Source organism: Amyelois transitella, chromosome 24 (assembly GCF_032362555.1).
Source record: "Amyelois transitella isolate CPQ chromosome 24, ilAmyTran1.1, whole genome shotgun sequence".
Taxonomy (NCBI): Eukaryota; Metazoa; Arthropoda; class Insecta; order Lepidoptera; family Pyralidae; genus Amyelois; species Amyelois transitella.
The window spans coordinates 1,847,005-1,862,254 of record NC_083527.1 but is presented as its reverse complement, the minus strand read 5'-3'; the positions used below and the strand labels follow the sequence as shown (position 1 = coordinate 1,862,254).

At 38.3% G+C, this 15,250-nt stretch overlaps 1 protein-coding gene across 17 annotated transcripts in view; it reads left to right on the top strand.

Annotated features, from left to right (window-relative positions):
- LOC106135826 (dystonin) overlaps window positions 1–15,250 on the top strand; it is a 261,721-nt gene that overhangs the window by 194,013 nt on the left and 52,458 nt on the right. For all 17 annotated transcript variants that reach the window (XR_009657367.1, XM_060951186.1, XM_060951190.1 and 14 more), the window contains 17 exons: window positions 1,863–2,009; window positions 2,439–2,543; window positions 3,055–3,173; window positions 3,630–3,828; window positions 4,611–4,838; window positions 5,438–5,575; window positions 5,918–6,141; window positions 6,476–6,676; window positions 7,040–7,240; window positions 7,591–7,693; window positions 8,449–8,556; window positions 9,328–9,471; window positions 10,478–10,583; window positions 11,469–11,594; window positions 12,457–12,614; window positions 13,430–13,561; window positions 14,284–14,396. Coding sequence is in view for 16 of the 17 variants with exons in the window: in XM_060951186.1 (XP_060807169.1) it covers window positions 1,863–2,009; window positions 2,439–2,543; window positions 3,055–3,173; window positions 3,630–3,828; window positions 4,611–4,838; window positions 5,438–5,575; window positions 5,918–6,141; window positions 6,476–6,676; window positions 7,040–7,240; window positions 7,591–7,693; window positions 8,449–8,556; window positions 9,328–9,471; window positions 10,478–10,583; window positions 11,469–11,594; window positions 12,457–12,614; window positions 13,430–13,561; window positions 14,284–14,396 (2,552 nt within the window). In the remaining variant the exon portion in view is untranslated. The remainder of the gene's footprint in view (window positions 1–1,862; window positions 2,010–2,438; window positions 2,544–3,054; window positions 3,174–3,629; window positions 3,829–4,610; window positions 4,839–5,437; window positions 5,576–5,917; window positions 6,142–6,475; window positions 6,677–7,039; window positions 7,241–7,590; window positions 7,694–8,448; window positions 8,557–9,327; window positions 9,472–10,477; window positions 10,584–11,468; window positions 11,595–12,456; window positions 12,615–13,429; window positions 13,562–14,283; window positions 14,397–15,250) is intronic.

Below are 15,250 nucleotides of genomic sequence, written 5' to 3'. Positions count from 1 at the left end.
ACACCTACTAGACGTTTTGTGTCCAATATTGGGTTGCAGTTTTACTGGTGCAATCACTGTTAGTCATCGTGGCATACACTAACTAAACCCATCGTAGCATTTAGGACACAAACTATAACTTAAGTCATCCTTGAAAATAGAAAGATTTTCATGATATTTGTAGTTAAATGAAAGCACTTTATTATTAATATTCAGTATTCTTTTTCAATTACAGTATTATAATTTTAATTTCGAAATGCCTTTAGCTTTTTCACTTTATTAGATTTGAAAAGCGTTGTGCTTTTTTCATTGTATTGATGTAGTCTTAAATTAAACTTCAGCCTCTTGTGTTGTGTCTAGAGCTTAAGTTTAGGTTATAGCGAACAAATTCAATAGATAGTTTTCCTTGTTTTATATAAAGCTTTTGAAAACTATCAATTGGAAGTGCTTACACCCACAATGTACTAAGGCTCGATGTATGTTGTTTTTTATTTCCAGCGCCTGCGATGCTAAGAACCCTTTTGAGCTAAATCGTGAATGCTTGCCTGTGAGGGATCATATTAACGACGATAAAAAAAGAACCATCACCGTCTCTTCAAAAAATACCTAACCTCCCATAATCACTTGTGCTAAGATAGAAACCAATGCGATCGCCCGATCGACGGTTTCGTTTTCAGCTTTTTTGTTTGCTTCCTCATTAAGACCAGCGAATTATGACTGTTGGTTTCCAGATGCGAAATCTTTTGGATTTCCCAAACCCCCCCTCTTGGAACTTTACGATATACTCATTCCTTGGAGCCGTGCTCACACAAATGCATGACTGCGCTATGCTATTGTGATGTTGGTTAATTTGCCGGACACTCGCGATGCAAACATTCACAATATCATGAAATGGTAAAACATTTTCTTCAAACACAAACACGGAAGGTAGTATTTATGATTCATTTTCGTCTTATTTTAAATGCTCGTTTGTGTGGGGCTTTATTTCATCAACGCGTTTTTATTTTATTTATTTTATTTTAGTTATTTTTTAGACTTTTGTTTGAAAAAATTGTTGAAATAAAGTCTCAACACTACTATTTTGTTAAATGTAAAGTATTCGTCCGTCTATATTCTTATTTACATGTACATTTTTAAGAATTATTTTACTGTCTTACTTTACCTCGTTTACTGTACAAAAGAAAAATTTCCTTTCAAAGTTTCAGATTTCCGAGGAGGTACTCTTAACTTTAATTTACTTTTTAACAAATAACTCTAATCAAACGTTTATTAATACAAATTGAAGATGTTGGTACCATTATTTAGCGTTTCTCGACTGTCAGATGTCAAAAACAAATTAAATAATTATCGAAATCAGTGTATTTAAATAGTTTGTTTATGACATCGGGGATATTCACAGCTTGCATGCCACGCTTTTTTTGCATGTCTATTAGTTGTCTGTGTTTACTACGCAACATGTGGACTTGTTGTGACGTCACTTTCATGCTGGTTGTCCATTAGCTGTCTATCGTTGTTGCCTGTGTCTTTGTCTTTGTGTTCTCGAATTGTCTCTGCTTCTTCTATGCGCAGTCCGTTGTCTGTTTTTTTTTTCAGGTACAGCGTGAATTAATTAGTCGCCTGCATGTGGCTAAGTGATTCACAATTTATTGTATATATCAGAATGTTCAATTATTAAATGTAAATAATTTGCATCTTTCGTACACTGTTTTAAATGCACAAATGTCTGTAGATTTTATCGTCCTTTGAAACGGTCTTGCACAAGAAAGAAGTGTAGATAGATGCGTTGTAAATGCTCGGTAGCCATAGAGAAGCACAAGCTCGAAGGGGCGTTGTTATTTTGAATTTGGAAGTCATAGACTAAATGTTTGTTTTTTGATGTGTAGCAAGCAGTAGAAGAGAAGTACAGACTTTGTGATGAGACGCTTTCGAAGTTGCTGGAATGGATTGCCGTCGTGGAAGAGAGACTCGCCAACCAAGAGGCGGTCAAGGAGGATATGGATGAACTTCGCAACCAGATTAACATTCTCAAGGTATTATTTCCTTTAAGTTCATATACACATTAATTCTTGTAGGGTGTCCGTAAATTATATTATAAGCAAAATCATCTACTCGTAGGCTTGCCAACAATCCTCTCTCAGTGCACTCTATATTAAATTTGGAACTTATATGCCAAATTTCAAATTTAGAACCTGCGGTTTTGTCTATATGTATATTGTCGGCATATTAAGTAGGTCTGAGAATCGGCCAACATCCATTTTCCATACCCCTTAGTGATAAGGGTTGTCCACCCTAAACTTTATTTTTAACTAGAAATTACTTTAAAAATATTTATATGGCAAAACAACGTTTGCCGGGACAGCTAGTATAGCTAGTATTATATATATTTCTGCAATTCATCTATTTTTCATCTTTCGAACTTGCTTCTAGGTATATATATATTTATTTATATATGTTTGCAGTTAATCAAAGATGATCTCGAGAGTCATCAGCGACAGGTGTCCGCGTGCGCTGATCAGGCGAAGCAGCTCCTCGTTTCTGGAGGGGACGTTCTTGCTCCACATGAGGTAATTCATCTACATTTCTATTTTTTACCTTTAATATCTACTCTTGCAGCTGAACGTGGCCTATCAGTCTTTTCAAGACTGTTGGCTCTATCTGACCCGCAAGGAATATAGTCGTGACTATATGTATGTTTATGTATATCTACTCGTACCTACCTATTTTACTAAGACTTTTTGGCACTTTTAAAGAGTTTAACTTCAAATATAGTTTGGAATCTTGTCTGCCAAAAAAAAAACGAATGTATCTTAAAGTCGCTCATGCCCGAATATTGAACTATTATTAGCCCAAATTTAACATTTCTCACCATTTTCTAAATTGGCATGGCCTTTTTGTCGTCTAATAAACAAACAGTAACTCAAATTCAACTGCCCGATCAGGTAAATAATATTGAAAAAAGTACAATGCCACTACAAAGGTTTGACGCTATTCTGGGAATCGAAATATTCTTCTAAAATGAGAATAATATCTGAAATACTCTCAGTAACTATAGTAATCGTTATTTTTTGCAAACAGGTGGCAGCACTGGAGCGTGGAGTGCGCCAACTGAAGCAGCGCTGCGACAAATGCACAGACAAGTGCGACAAGATGCTCAGGCGCATGGCCGCCGCCAGGGACGAACTCGGGAAATTCACGTGAGTAAAATTAAGATTACTTTTTCTTGATAGAGGTCTGCTACTCTTGTCTTTAGGTAATATGTCTTCTGAATTAAGTTGGTTTTGAATTGAAGCAGTGCCCGTTTTAAATTTAACGGTTTTCACCATTAAAGGTCACCAATTAAAGAATTTATAAATAAACTAGCGACCCGCCCCGGCTTCGCACGGGTGCAAAATTATAAACATAAAAACCTTCCTCTTGAATCACTCTACCTGTTACAAAAAACCGCATCAAAATCCGTTGCGTAATTTTAAATATTTCAGCATACAGACAAACAGACTAAAATGGCGACTTTGTTTTATACTATGTAGTGATTATCAATTTTTTTGTATTACAAACATAAAAAAGTGTCCTTTTGAATAAGGGCACAATTTTTTTTGTATTATTTTTTCTAATTCAATAGCAACCTAATAATGACGTTTCTCACTCTCCAGCAACGAACTGAACACCTTCAACGCCTGGATGGAGGGCGCCTACCGTACTCTAGAAGACAAGGAAGCGGCTCTCTCCCGCCTGGACTCCCTGCCGTCCCGCGGGGAGGACATCCGCGAGTTCGTGTCGGACGTGATCGCTCACCAGGCCGACCTGCGGTTCGTCACCATGTCCGCGCACAAGTTCGTGGACGAGACTAAGGTTTGTTTGCTTGTTTTGACAGTCTTAACAGAAAAGTGAGTGAGTGGTCCTATTCTTTTTTTGTATTAGTCGCCTTTTTTTGACATCCATGGGAAAGAGATGGAGTGGTCCTGTTGCCGTGTGGTTCCCGGCACCAATACAAAGAAGAATAGGACCACTCCGTCTCTTTCACATGGATGTCGTAAAAGGCGACTAAGGGATAGGCTTACAAACTTGGGATTCTTTTTTAGGCGATGGGCTAGCAAGCTGTCACTATTTGAATCTCAATTCTATCATTAAGCCAAATAGCTGAACGTGGCCATTCAGTCTTTTCAAGACTGTTGGCTCTGTCTACCCCGCAAGGGATATAGACGTGACCATATGTATGTACGTATGTTAAGAGAAAATTCTGAAAAATGTTGTTTAAAGGGAATAGAAGACCATGGCAATAAAGTTCTTTTTGCAAAAAATCTCAAGGGTGTAAAATGAACCTTTATTTTTTTTGTGATTTAGCAACAATCTTGCAGCAAACTAATCTAAGAGGGTTTTAAACATGAATTAGAGAAGGGACATCTGCCAGAGAAAGTTAGTGAATGAAACTTAGGAATGTAAACTTCTTCCTTTCTCTCCTTCCCCTCCCTAACATTATTCCTGGGAAGGAGCACCTGGAACCTCCTGTGATTACAATCCAAGATAAGCATTGTAATCAATGTCATTTAATATCATGAGAAATGCAGAAATTGTAGTTTTATTTTCATGAATATCAATAATTATCCTATTAATAATTCCCATTTTTTTCGCAGGAGTTCCTCAACATCTTGAACGAGTATCGCACATCTTTACCGTCTCGTCTCTCCCACGTGACTCCGAACCCAGACAGCATGGTTAGGGAGGGGGCAGCTTTAGCCAGAAGAAGACACAGCGATTTGGCCGCCAGAGCTCAGAGATTACAGGAGAGATTGAGAGGAGCCGCTTTACTGTCAAACCAGTACAATGACGCCTTGGATCGTGCTTCAAGATGGCTTTCTGATGTGAGTATTCTTAGTAAGCTATGTCATACTAGCGACCCGCCCCGGCTTCGCACGGGTGCAAAATTCGGAAAAAATTATACATCAAAACCTTCCTCTTGAATCACTCTACCTGTTACAAAAAACCGCATCAAAATCCGTTGCGTAATTTTAAAGATTTAAGCATACAGACAAACAGACTAAAATAGCGACTTTGTTTTATACTATGTAGTAATACCGGTGTGATTTCTCACCTTCACACCGCGGGCAGAGAGGGCGCAGCATTATCCTGATTGAGGCTTTCTTTCTTCTCTCATACGCACGTAATATGCAGTGTCGCTGAATGAACTGACTTTGGTGATCTGTCTAATAAAGTCTAAACGTTACCGTGAATTAAATACTTTTAACCTGGTTAATTTGACCAAATTAGGCATATATTAACACATTATACCGCCACCACCACCTGGTTCCATGTTTTACCTTTCTTTTACCAAAGGTTGGCTGGAAGGAATTGTTTAGCGATTGCTCAACTTATTTCTTTTTTATGTATGTTTCTACTACTTATATAATTTTGTTTTCTCATACTTATATAATTTGTAATATATTGTATTATTCTTCAACAGATCGAGCCACAAGCGCGCGCGGTTCTTTCTGAGCCGGTGGGCGGCGAGCCTCGTGCTGTAGAAACTCAACTCAACAAGGCGAAGACGTTACATACTGAGATACTGTCTCAGGGGCGGCTCATTGACAACGCTAAAGAAGTAAGTCATCTAGTTAACTTTATTATGAACGCAAGAAATTTTATCTTAAACTAAAATTAGTTTTAATTAAGCCACATTTTCGTGGTAAATTAAATCCGACTCAAAATTACAATGACATTAAGTACGTCAGTAGACACTTTATTGTACCAAAATGTAAACACAAACAAAGGAGTTTAAAAAATACAAAAAGTGGTCTTACCGCAAATACATAGTAGATTTGGGCATAGGGAAAATAATCTGATATTCAACCTTCAGAAAATAGATTAAATAATCAGTCGTCTGACATGTTATAAAATCAACTTTCCATCACGAAATCGTATTTACCTTAACACTTTCCCACAGGCTTGTGACCAACTAGTCAAATCTTTGGAAGGCAATCTAACTCCCTCCGAGATCCGCCAACTAGAAGTCCCAGTGTTAGACCTGACTGCTCGCTACAAGGAGTTGTCGGGCGCCGTGAGTTCCCGCTGCGGCGAGCTGGAGGCGGCGCTGCTGCAATGTCAAGGGTTGCAGGACGCGGCCGAGACGCAGGCGCATTGGCTGGGGCAAGTCGAGGACGTTTTCAAGTGAGTTCATTAGTGTCAATGGATTTTAATAGGTTTTATCTGTATTTCTTGACATGTAGGAGCATTGATAATTAAGTTGAAAGTGTTTTCAATTAGGTTTCTCGGCATTTCTCGCGTTTGAATTTTTTATTAATTATTAACTTTTGTGATTCTCAACGTTTTAATTTGATTTGATTAACATAACAAAATATTCCTTCGTATAAAACACGAACATTCTCAAAAAGAACAGAATTCACATTCAATAAGTTATAGTTAACAAATACCAAGGAATTGTAATCATTGACGCGAAATAAAGAAACTACTATATCAGCAAAATCCCACTTGAATTCCCCAGGAACCAACAAAAACCAGCGTCGCTGATCCGCGAGCGGCTCGACGAGCAAGTGCGCGCGCAGCGGCTGGCGCACGCCGAGGTGGAGGCGCGCCGCCCCACGCTCGCCAAGCTCGTGCGCGCGGCCCGCGACGCCGCTCTCACGCCCTCTAACGCCAGGATCGCTAAGAAGTTGGAGCAGCGCGCTGAGGATATTTATGCTAGGTGAGTCGATATTGTTTGTTTGTTTGTAAATTCTTTATTGTACATAACAAATTATAAGTAATACATAAAAAAAACATTAAAAGTAACGACGTACAAGGGCGGACTTATCCGCGATATTATTGAAAGTTGGAAATAAGAGAAAAAATTATCAGAGACATAAACATTTAGGACAAATATAAAAATAAATACCCTAATTTTTTTTTAATGAATTATTTATTTCTTTATTCTTTGAAAACAGCAGTGAGTCATAGAAAACAGTGACTTACGAATAAACAGAAGTTAACTCTAATACTATGAATAGATATCTTGATAATAATAAAATATATAGAACCACAATTTTCACTCGTCCATTTTCTTCCACAGATACGAGAAACTCCTCGAGAAATCGATCAAACGCGCTCAATTCCTGGACGAGGTGTCAGCGGAACTAATGATGTTCAGCCAACAAGCTTCCCAACTTGAGTCCGTGCAGTCTCAACTGGCCGAGTTAGCTGATGCGAGAGAATTGGCACGTTTACCTGCCAATGAGCTGAGGGCGAGATTACACGACTTGGCAAATGCTAGGTAAGTCTTGTATTTGGTAAGTGTCGATGATATAACGATTTTTTAACGTAAGATTTTACTAGTGGGCATGGGCGTTGCCGCTTGAATTATTATCTAGAGGATATGTGTAGATATTGCTTCTAGAAGTAAACAATCAAGCGGCAATGTGCTATGAGAATGTCAAGACCGCGATAAGCAATATAATTAGATAAGAGATCTCTCAGTATTTATATCTCTTTCATAGCGCGTCGCATTTTGGGCTCAAGGCATTAATGATACGTCAAAGATTTTAAACAGTATTTTTGAGGAACAACTCTTTATAAATAGTTACGTAATTTAATAGTGTTAAATTATTAAATTTATCCTTATAGGGACAAACAAATGCCACTATTGGAGGAATGCCTGCGCAACGGCAAACACCTAATTGCCAAGAAGGATGTCACTGACACTCATGTCGTTCGCGACAGGATGAAGGTAATATTTTTATGAATGAATTAATAATTTATTTGAACGACTCAATGTTCATAAGCTTCTTAAACAAAAACCAAAAAGTATGTAATAAAACTTAAGACTAAAACTAAGCAGATGTTCGACGCAGCAATTCAAAAATGTCACAAGCTCAGCGGATTTCTTTGCTCACGAGCGAGATTAGCAAAGCACTGCGGTTTTAAGCTTTAACATTTAGAGTTAGTTGTATATTTATGAGAGATAAACTCACTCATAGCCTCCGACGGCCTCCGTGGCGCAGGGGTAGTGCGCTTGCCTGTGACACCGGAGGTCCCGGGTTCGAATCCCGGCCAGGGCATGATGAGAAACAAACTTTCTTTAATTGGCGTGGGTCTTGGATGTTTATCTATATAAGTATTTATTGTAAAATATAGTATCATTGAGTTCAAATTAAAACCAGCCCGGTTAGCAAATCCAACATAAATATAACATATATAATAGCATTAAGTCCGCCAATGTACTTTACACATTGTAATTGTTACAGTAAGAAATAATAAAATAAATATCAGCATTTAAAAATTAATTGTCGGTTGGACAAACAAAACAAATAAAACTATACATATCAACCTATTACATACATACATACATAAAATCACGCCTCTTTCCCGGAGGGAGAGGCAGAGACTACCTCTTTCCACTTACCACGATCTCTGCATACTTCCTTCGCTTCATCCACATTCATATCAACCTATTAGCTGACTTAATTCTCTTTAATTTCTCAGGCCCTTGAAAACCAATGGCGCGACTTCAATGCCACCTTGGAGGAGAAGGAGAAACTATCCAGACAGCGCGCCGACCAGCTCAACCAATACGAGACTCTCAAAGTGCAGGTGAGGTTCAGTTAGTGACACATGACATGACATACATACATACATTTATATGTATGTAAGAGATAAATACGTGATGATTCCCACATCTAATTCACGTATTTATCTCTTATGGGGTTGGGTATCCCTTGGATAGCCATGTTATATCTTCGTCTACATCAAATTTGAATTAAAAATTTTTAGTAATTATTATGGGATATTTCAATGTATCACTTAATAATTTTCATATCTTTTGGTTTCACTACATTTGTTTACTAACCGATGCTCTTACGGTGAGAGAAAACATCGTGAGGAAACATGCACATTCAGGTTATTGGATGTGTAACCGTGATCGATCTAATACGCGTTCCCTGCAAAGTATGCGGAGGTCAGATGGGAGTCGTCTAAAAACCTGACACACCTTATCCAGGAACCATGGTTCCAATTTCATACCCCGGGGTCCTCTCCAGAGTGGTGAGGAAAGCCAGGAGGAAGAAGTATTAATTAACTAGCTGTGCCCACGACTTCGTCCGCGTGGAATAGTTATTTTGGGCATCAGTGAAGCCCTCAAGGATAATTTTCCCCGTTTTTTTTTTCACATATTCCATTATTTCTTTGCGCCTTATAGTTGCAGCGTGATGTTGTATAGCCTAAAGCCTTTCTCGATAAATGGTCTAATTAACGCAAAGAGTATTTTTCAAAACGAACCAGTACTTCCTGAGATTAGCGCGTTCAAACAAACAAACTCTTCAGCTTTATAATATTAGTATAGATATATTGTTTGGTTCCTTACAGGTGCTGGAATGGCTGCAATCTATGGAAGGCCGCGTGGGTCGCCTCCAACCCGTGGCCGTGGATTTGGACTTGCTCAAGCAACAACAAGACGAGCTGCGACCGCTAGCCAAAGAGTACAGGGATTTCTCTGTCACCATTGATAAGGTATGTTTATTTATTTATTTATGATGAAGTTTAACTTCATTACAGCAAAAAACAAATGTATAGCACAATAGGGATGTGGACAATTTTTGATGAAAGTGTTTAAAACCATGCATAAGTACCAAATATAATCGAAACTATTTTTTTTTATTTTTTATTTCAAGTATTTACTTTAAAATAATTTATTTAAAATTCCATTTCAAATATCGCGCCACAACGCGGATACCTGTCAAACGGCCGCTGTGACGTCACGCGTTACAAAATATTGTCGAAGTTGTATAGAGTGTGAGATATGTCTAGAGTGGAAAATCACTCTAGTGACTCTCTCTTCAGGTGCTATGTTTGAGGCTAGTATTTTTATATTTTGGCCATGTATGTTTAAATTTGACAAGTCATGTTTATTTCGGCCGAGCTTAAGTTTGACTAGTTATCAACTACTATAATATATTCTCAAAATATCTAAAATTCTTGAATTACACGATGAATTACGTCCACTCGCTTCAGAGTAAGTTTGTATTATGATCATTGATTAAGACTTATCGCAGAGTACGTTACATTACAAAATTTTTGCTGATAATTTTAGGTATTTTCGGGGAATTTTAAAATATACATAGAACAACTCAGAATCGGGACGTGTGATTCCCGCCACTAATAGAGAAAAGAATATGACTACTCCATCTCTTACCCATAGATGTCATAATAGGCGACTAAGGGAAAGGCTTATAAACTAAGGTATTCTTCTTTAAGGCGATTGGCTAGTAAGCTTTCACTATTTGAATCTCAATTCTATCACAAAGCCAAACAGCTGAACGTGGCCTATCAGTCTTTTCAAGACTGTTTGTTCTCGCTACCCCGCAAGGGATATAGACGTGATTATATGTATGTATATAATATAGGTCACATGGCCTATCAGTCTTTTCAAAGCTGTTGGTTCTGTCTACCTCGCAAGGGATTATATGTAGAATCAGAGTCTTACATAAATTTTATATTATATTATATTTCTTCCCAGGTGAACGAAGCCGGCGCAGTGTACGAGGCTTTATCTCGCGGCGAGCGCGCCGACAGTCCGCACCGCAAGCGACAGCTCTACAGCCCCACGAAAAGGCAGACGCCCAGTGAGTATCGTACGGTGTATACAACTTTAAAAAAATATAACCGTTATTCTGAAATAAAAAATAAACAAAAAAAAATAACGTCAATAGAGAATTCCATCTTATTTCTTTGAATGAAGCGATTAATATATGTAGTTCGGATTTTACTTAAGAAGTATGTTTGATCAAATATTATAGCGATACCTTGTATCCAATTTTGAAAATAAATCTTTTTCTTTCTCTTATAAATTTATGTAAAACAATAATAAAATAAATGCCTATATTCAATCAGTCAGATAGTTTTTATCTACTTGTGTGCTTTTCAGTCTTCAAGACTGTTGTCTATGTTTTTTTTTATTCAATATTAGATTAGGCATTTGTCATCCATCTCACCTTATGGTAAATGACGATAGACAGTCTAGACACCACATCACATTATTCTAAGTATTTTCAATTTGGATAATTGCGAAGTTTTTATTGAACAAAATGCTACAGTGCAATTTATTACTGTTTCTTCTGTACATATTGATGCTTTGGAGCAGGCTGGTAACTTATTTATGGTATATTATTACATTATGATGTATGTATCAAATTAAGGACGTCCTGGTAAAGGGTCAGGTCAAAAGTACCCGAAACAGCCGAGCTTGCATGAAGAGAGTTATGAATGTGGATGAAGCGAAGAAAATATGCAGAGATCGTGGCAAGTGGAAAGAGGTAGTCTCTGCCTACCCCTCCGGGAAAGAGGCGTGATTTTATGTATGTTTGTATGTATACATTTGATATTTGTTACTTTATGATAATATGTTTTAGGTCTATTAATATCAGTAAGTTTATATCTTAAATATTAGGTATGTACACAAGCCAATGCCTTTCTTTACACTTTCCCCCCCCCCCCCCCCCCCCCCCCAGGCCGCACGGACGGGCGCTCGCCGTCCCCCACGAAGGGCCACGGGCTGGTGAGCCCTGCGTCCGCGCACTCCGCCTCCAGCGGGTTCTCCTCGCGCCGCTCCAGCCAGGAGGGCTTCCATCTTGAAGGTGAAGAAAATGCTGCAGTGTAGTTCATTATTCGCTTCTTCTGCATTGATGCTTTGTGGAACAGGCCGCAAACTTTGTTTTTGCATACATATGGTCATGTCTGTATCCCTTGCGGGGAAGACAGAGCCTGCAGTCTTGTAAAGACTGATTGGCCACGTCACGTTAATGTCATAGCAAATAAATGATTTTTTTTAAGAGTAACATACTGTTGCGGGAGCGATGATTTGGCTTGACCACAACCAAATGGAAGATCTTCCGCCAGGCAAGGTATTGTGCCTGGAGAACCGCGCGACAGACGATGTTGTGTGACGATGATGTCGTATATATGCACCGATACGGGAAATCTTTGCTTGCGCGATTTAGAATACGCGCTGTGATAGGCTTGGTAGCGTGTGACATTTGATATGTCGCTTCGCTGCTATTGGTTGAGCGCGTCGTGTGATTAGCTGTTGTGACTTGTGGCGTAGAGCTGTCACCACACTGTAGTACGTTTTAGATTTTCTTATCTATAAACAATCTGTGCCGTGTGGTCCCCGGCACCAATACAAAAAAGAATATAACCACTCCATCTCTTTCCAATGGATGTCGTAAAAGGCGACTAAGGGATAGGCTTACAAACTTGAGATTCTTTTTTAGACGATAGGCTAGCAACCTGTCACTATTTGAATCTCAATTCCATCATTAAGCCAAATAGCTGAACGTGGCCATTCAGTCTTTTCAAGACTGTTTGCTCTGTCTACTCCGCAAGGGATATAGACGTGACCATATGTATGTATGTATCTGTAAACAATCATAGAAAAGTTCTTTAACAAAAAAAAATTACACCCGAATTTTTGTTAATTTATTATTATTTTTTTCACAGATCAATCACCAGTACAACAACAACTGTCCGAGATCAACAACAGATACAGTCTGTTGGGAACCAAACTGTCGGACAGACAAGCCGAGATTGACAGCCTCAGAGAGGAACTGAGGAAACATCTTGACGCTCTGCGTGGGCTTAACACATTCTTGGACAAGGTAACTATGATTTGAATCTATAATCTATAATAATTTTATAAAGCTCAAGAGTTTGTTTGTTTGTTTGTTTGTTTGTTTGTTTGTTTGAACGCGCTAATCTCAGGAACTACTGGTTCGAATTGAGAAATTCTTTTTGCGTTGAAAAGACCATTTGTCGAGGAAGACTTTAAGCTATATAACATTACATTGCAACTGTAAGGAGCAAAGATATAATGGAAAATGTGAAAAAAACTGGAAAAATTATTCATCCTTGATGATTGATGATTCAATGTTGCCCAAAATAACTATTCTACGCGGACGAAGTCTCGGGCACAGCTAGTACATTATAAAATATTCTAGAATTTTCTCCATAATTGTTGAGTGGACAAGCTAAGATTGATAGATACATCACATCGTATGGAACGTCAGGGCCAAACTCTGTCTTGACAAGGTATTGAAGCTGAACCTGCCCTTTTAGTTATTTCAAGATTGATGGCTCTGTTAAGCCCGCAAGCTATAATCGCCTAAAAGAAGAATTCCAAGTTTACAAGCCTTTCCCTTACGAGATGGAGTAGTCCTATTCTTTTTTTTTTATAAGTGCCGGGAACCACACGGCACTCAATTCATCAATATCAGCTCGACTTATACGATTTCTTATTCAAAGAGGCCAGTAAATAATATATTATATTGCCAGTAATTATCGGCACGTGAAAATTCTTTTATGATTGCTTGATCATTTTATAAGCTTTATTTCATTTTTAGCCAAAATCAGTAAGTATCATACACTTGTCAGTATATAGTTTTCTACACACTTCAATGAATATATTCTGTGACAGGTCCAAAGACAACTGCCCAAAGAGACTGTGCCCAACACTAAGGAGGAAGCAGACAAGACCATCAAGCAAGCTAGAGCTGTGCTAGAGGAGATGTATGAGAAGCAGAGTATACTTGACTCTACTAAGACTCAAGTGAGTAACGAAACAAATGTACGTTAAAATAGTAATAAAATAAATATATACGGGACAAATTACACAGATCGAGTTAGCCTCAGAGTAAGTTCGAGATTCGTCATATGAGATATTAACCCAACGATACTATATTTTATAATATATAAATAAATAAATAAATAAATATATACGGGACAAATTACACTGATTGAGTTAGCCTCGAAGTAAGTTCGAAACTTGTGTTACGAGATACTAACTCAACGATACTATATTTTATAATAAATACTTATATAGATAAACATCCAAGACCCAGGCCAATCAGAAAAAGTTCTTTTCTCATCATGCCCTGACCGGGATTCGAACCCGGGACCTCCTGTGTCACAGATAAGCGACAATTTTGCACCACCCATACATATATTTCAGTTTGGTCCAAGGGTTCGACTGGCAAAGTCTTTGCGTTATGGCGTCCACATGTTGCACATTTCACGTGCATTAAGTTCCAATAAATAAATAAATTCTATCTTAACGTCTTGGTAATATTCAAAACGGCATCAATACTGAGAGAGGGAGTTGTTATAAAAAAAAAACTGCGGTAAAACCACACATCATCATCGCTTATTTTTGTTATTGTGTAAACGTTATCAATATTATTCACAGAAAAATACGAAATGGTCAATTATTCAATTACAAAACCTATTTGCTTCTTGTCAGTTTATATTTTTGTTTTTTTTTTTTTGCATTAGGTCCGTGAAGTTCTCCGTCGCAAGCAAAGTGTGGCCGGCGCCGATCAGCTCAACCACAGCATGGAAGATGTCGCTTCTAGATGGAAGTCACTACACGATGCGTTCAAGGACAAGTAAGCGAAGATGCCGTTTTTACTGTTGCTGGGGAATTTCTTCCTAAGAACTATATGAGTCGGGTTTGAGCGCCAACATATAGTTACGTCTATATCCCTTACGGGGTAGACAGAGCCAACAGTCCCGAAAAGACTGAATGACCACGTTCAGCTGCTCGGCTTGATGATGGAATTGAGATCCAAATAGTGACAGGTTGCTAGCCCATCGCCTAAAAAAAGTTGGTCGCTTTTTACGACATCCATGGACATAGACCGCCAAAACGGGGGTATATCATCCACCAGTCTGAGTGTTATGCGTGGGGTACCGCACGAGTCGGAATTTGTATTATGCTCCAAAAGCATATAAAGTCAGATAGCGCGATCTAGTTTCTCCGCTTTTGGCTGAGCGTACATTCTTTCACTGTGATTGGTCGATTTTGCGATTGTCGCGTGTGACATTAGAGACGTCACCACACATATTTTACATACATACATATATATCATCACGTCTATATCCCTTGCGGGGTAGACAGAGCCAACAGACTTGAAATGACTGATAGGCCACGTTAAGCTGTTTGGCTTAATGATAGAATTGAGATTTAAATAGTGACAGGTTACTAGCCCATCGCCTAAAAGAAGAATCCCAAGATTATAAGCCAATCCCTTAGTCGCCTTTTACGGCATCCATGGGAAAGAGATGAAGTAGTCCTATTCTTTTTTCTATTAGTGCCGGGCACCACACGGCACACATATTTTAATGTCACCAATTCAATTGTACAAATTTAGGACACCTACTAACTTTGTTTGTTTGTAATTAATTAAATAAAATTATAATAATAATAACGTAAAAAAATCGCCTTTAAATTATTTTACTC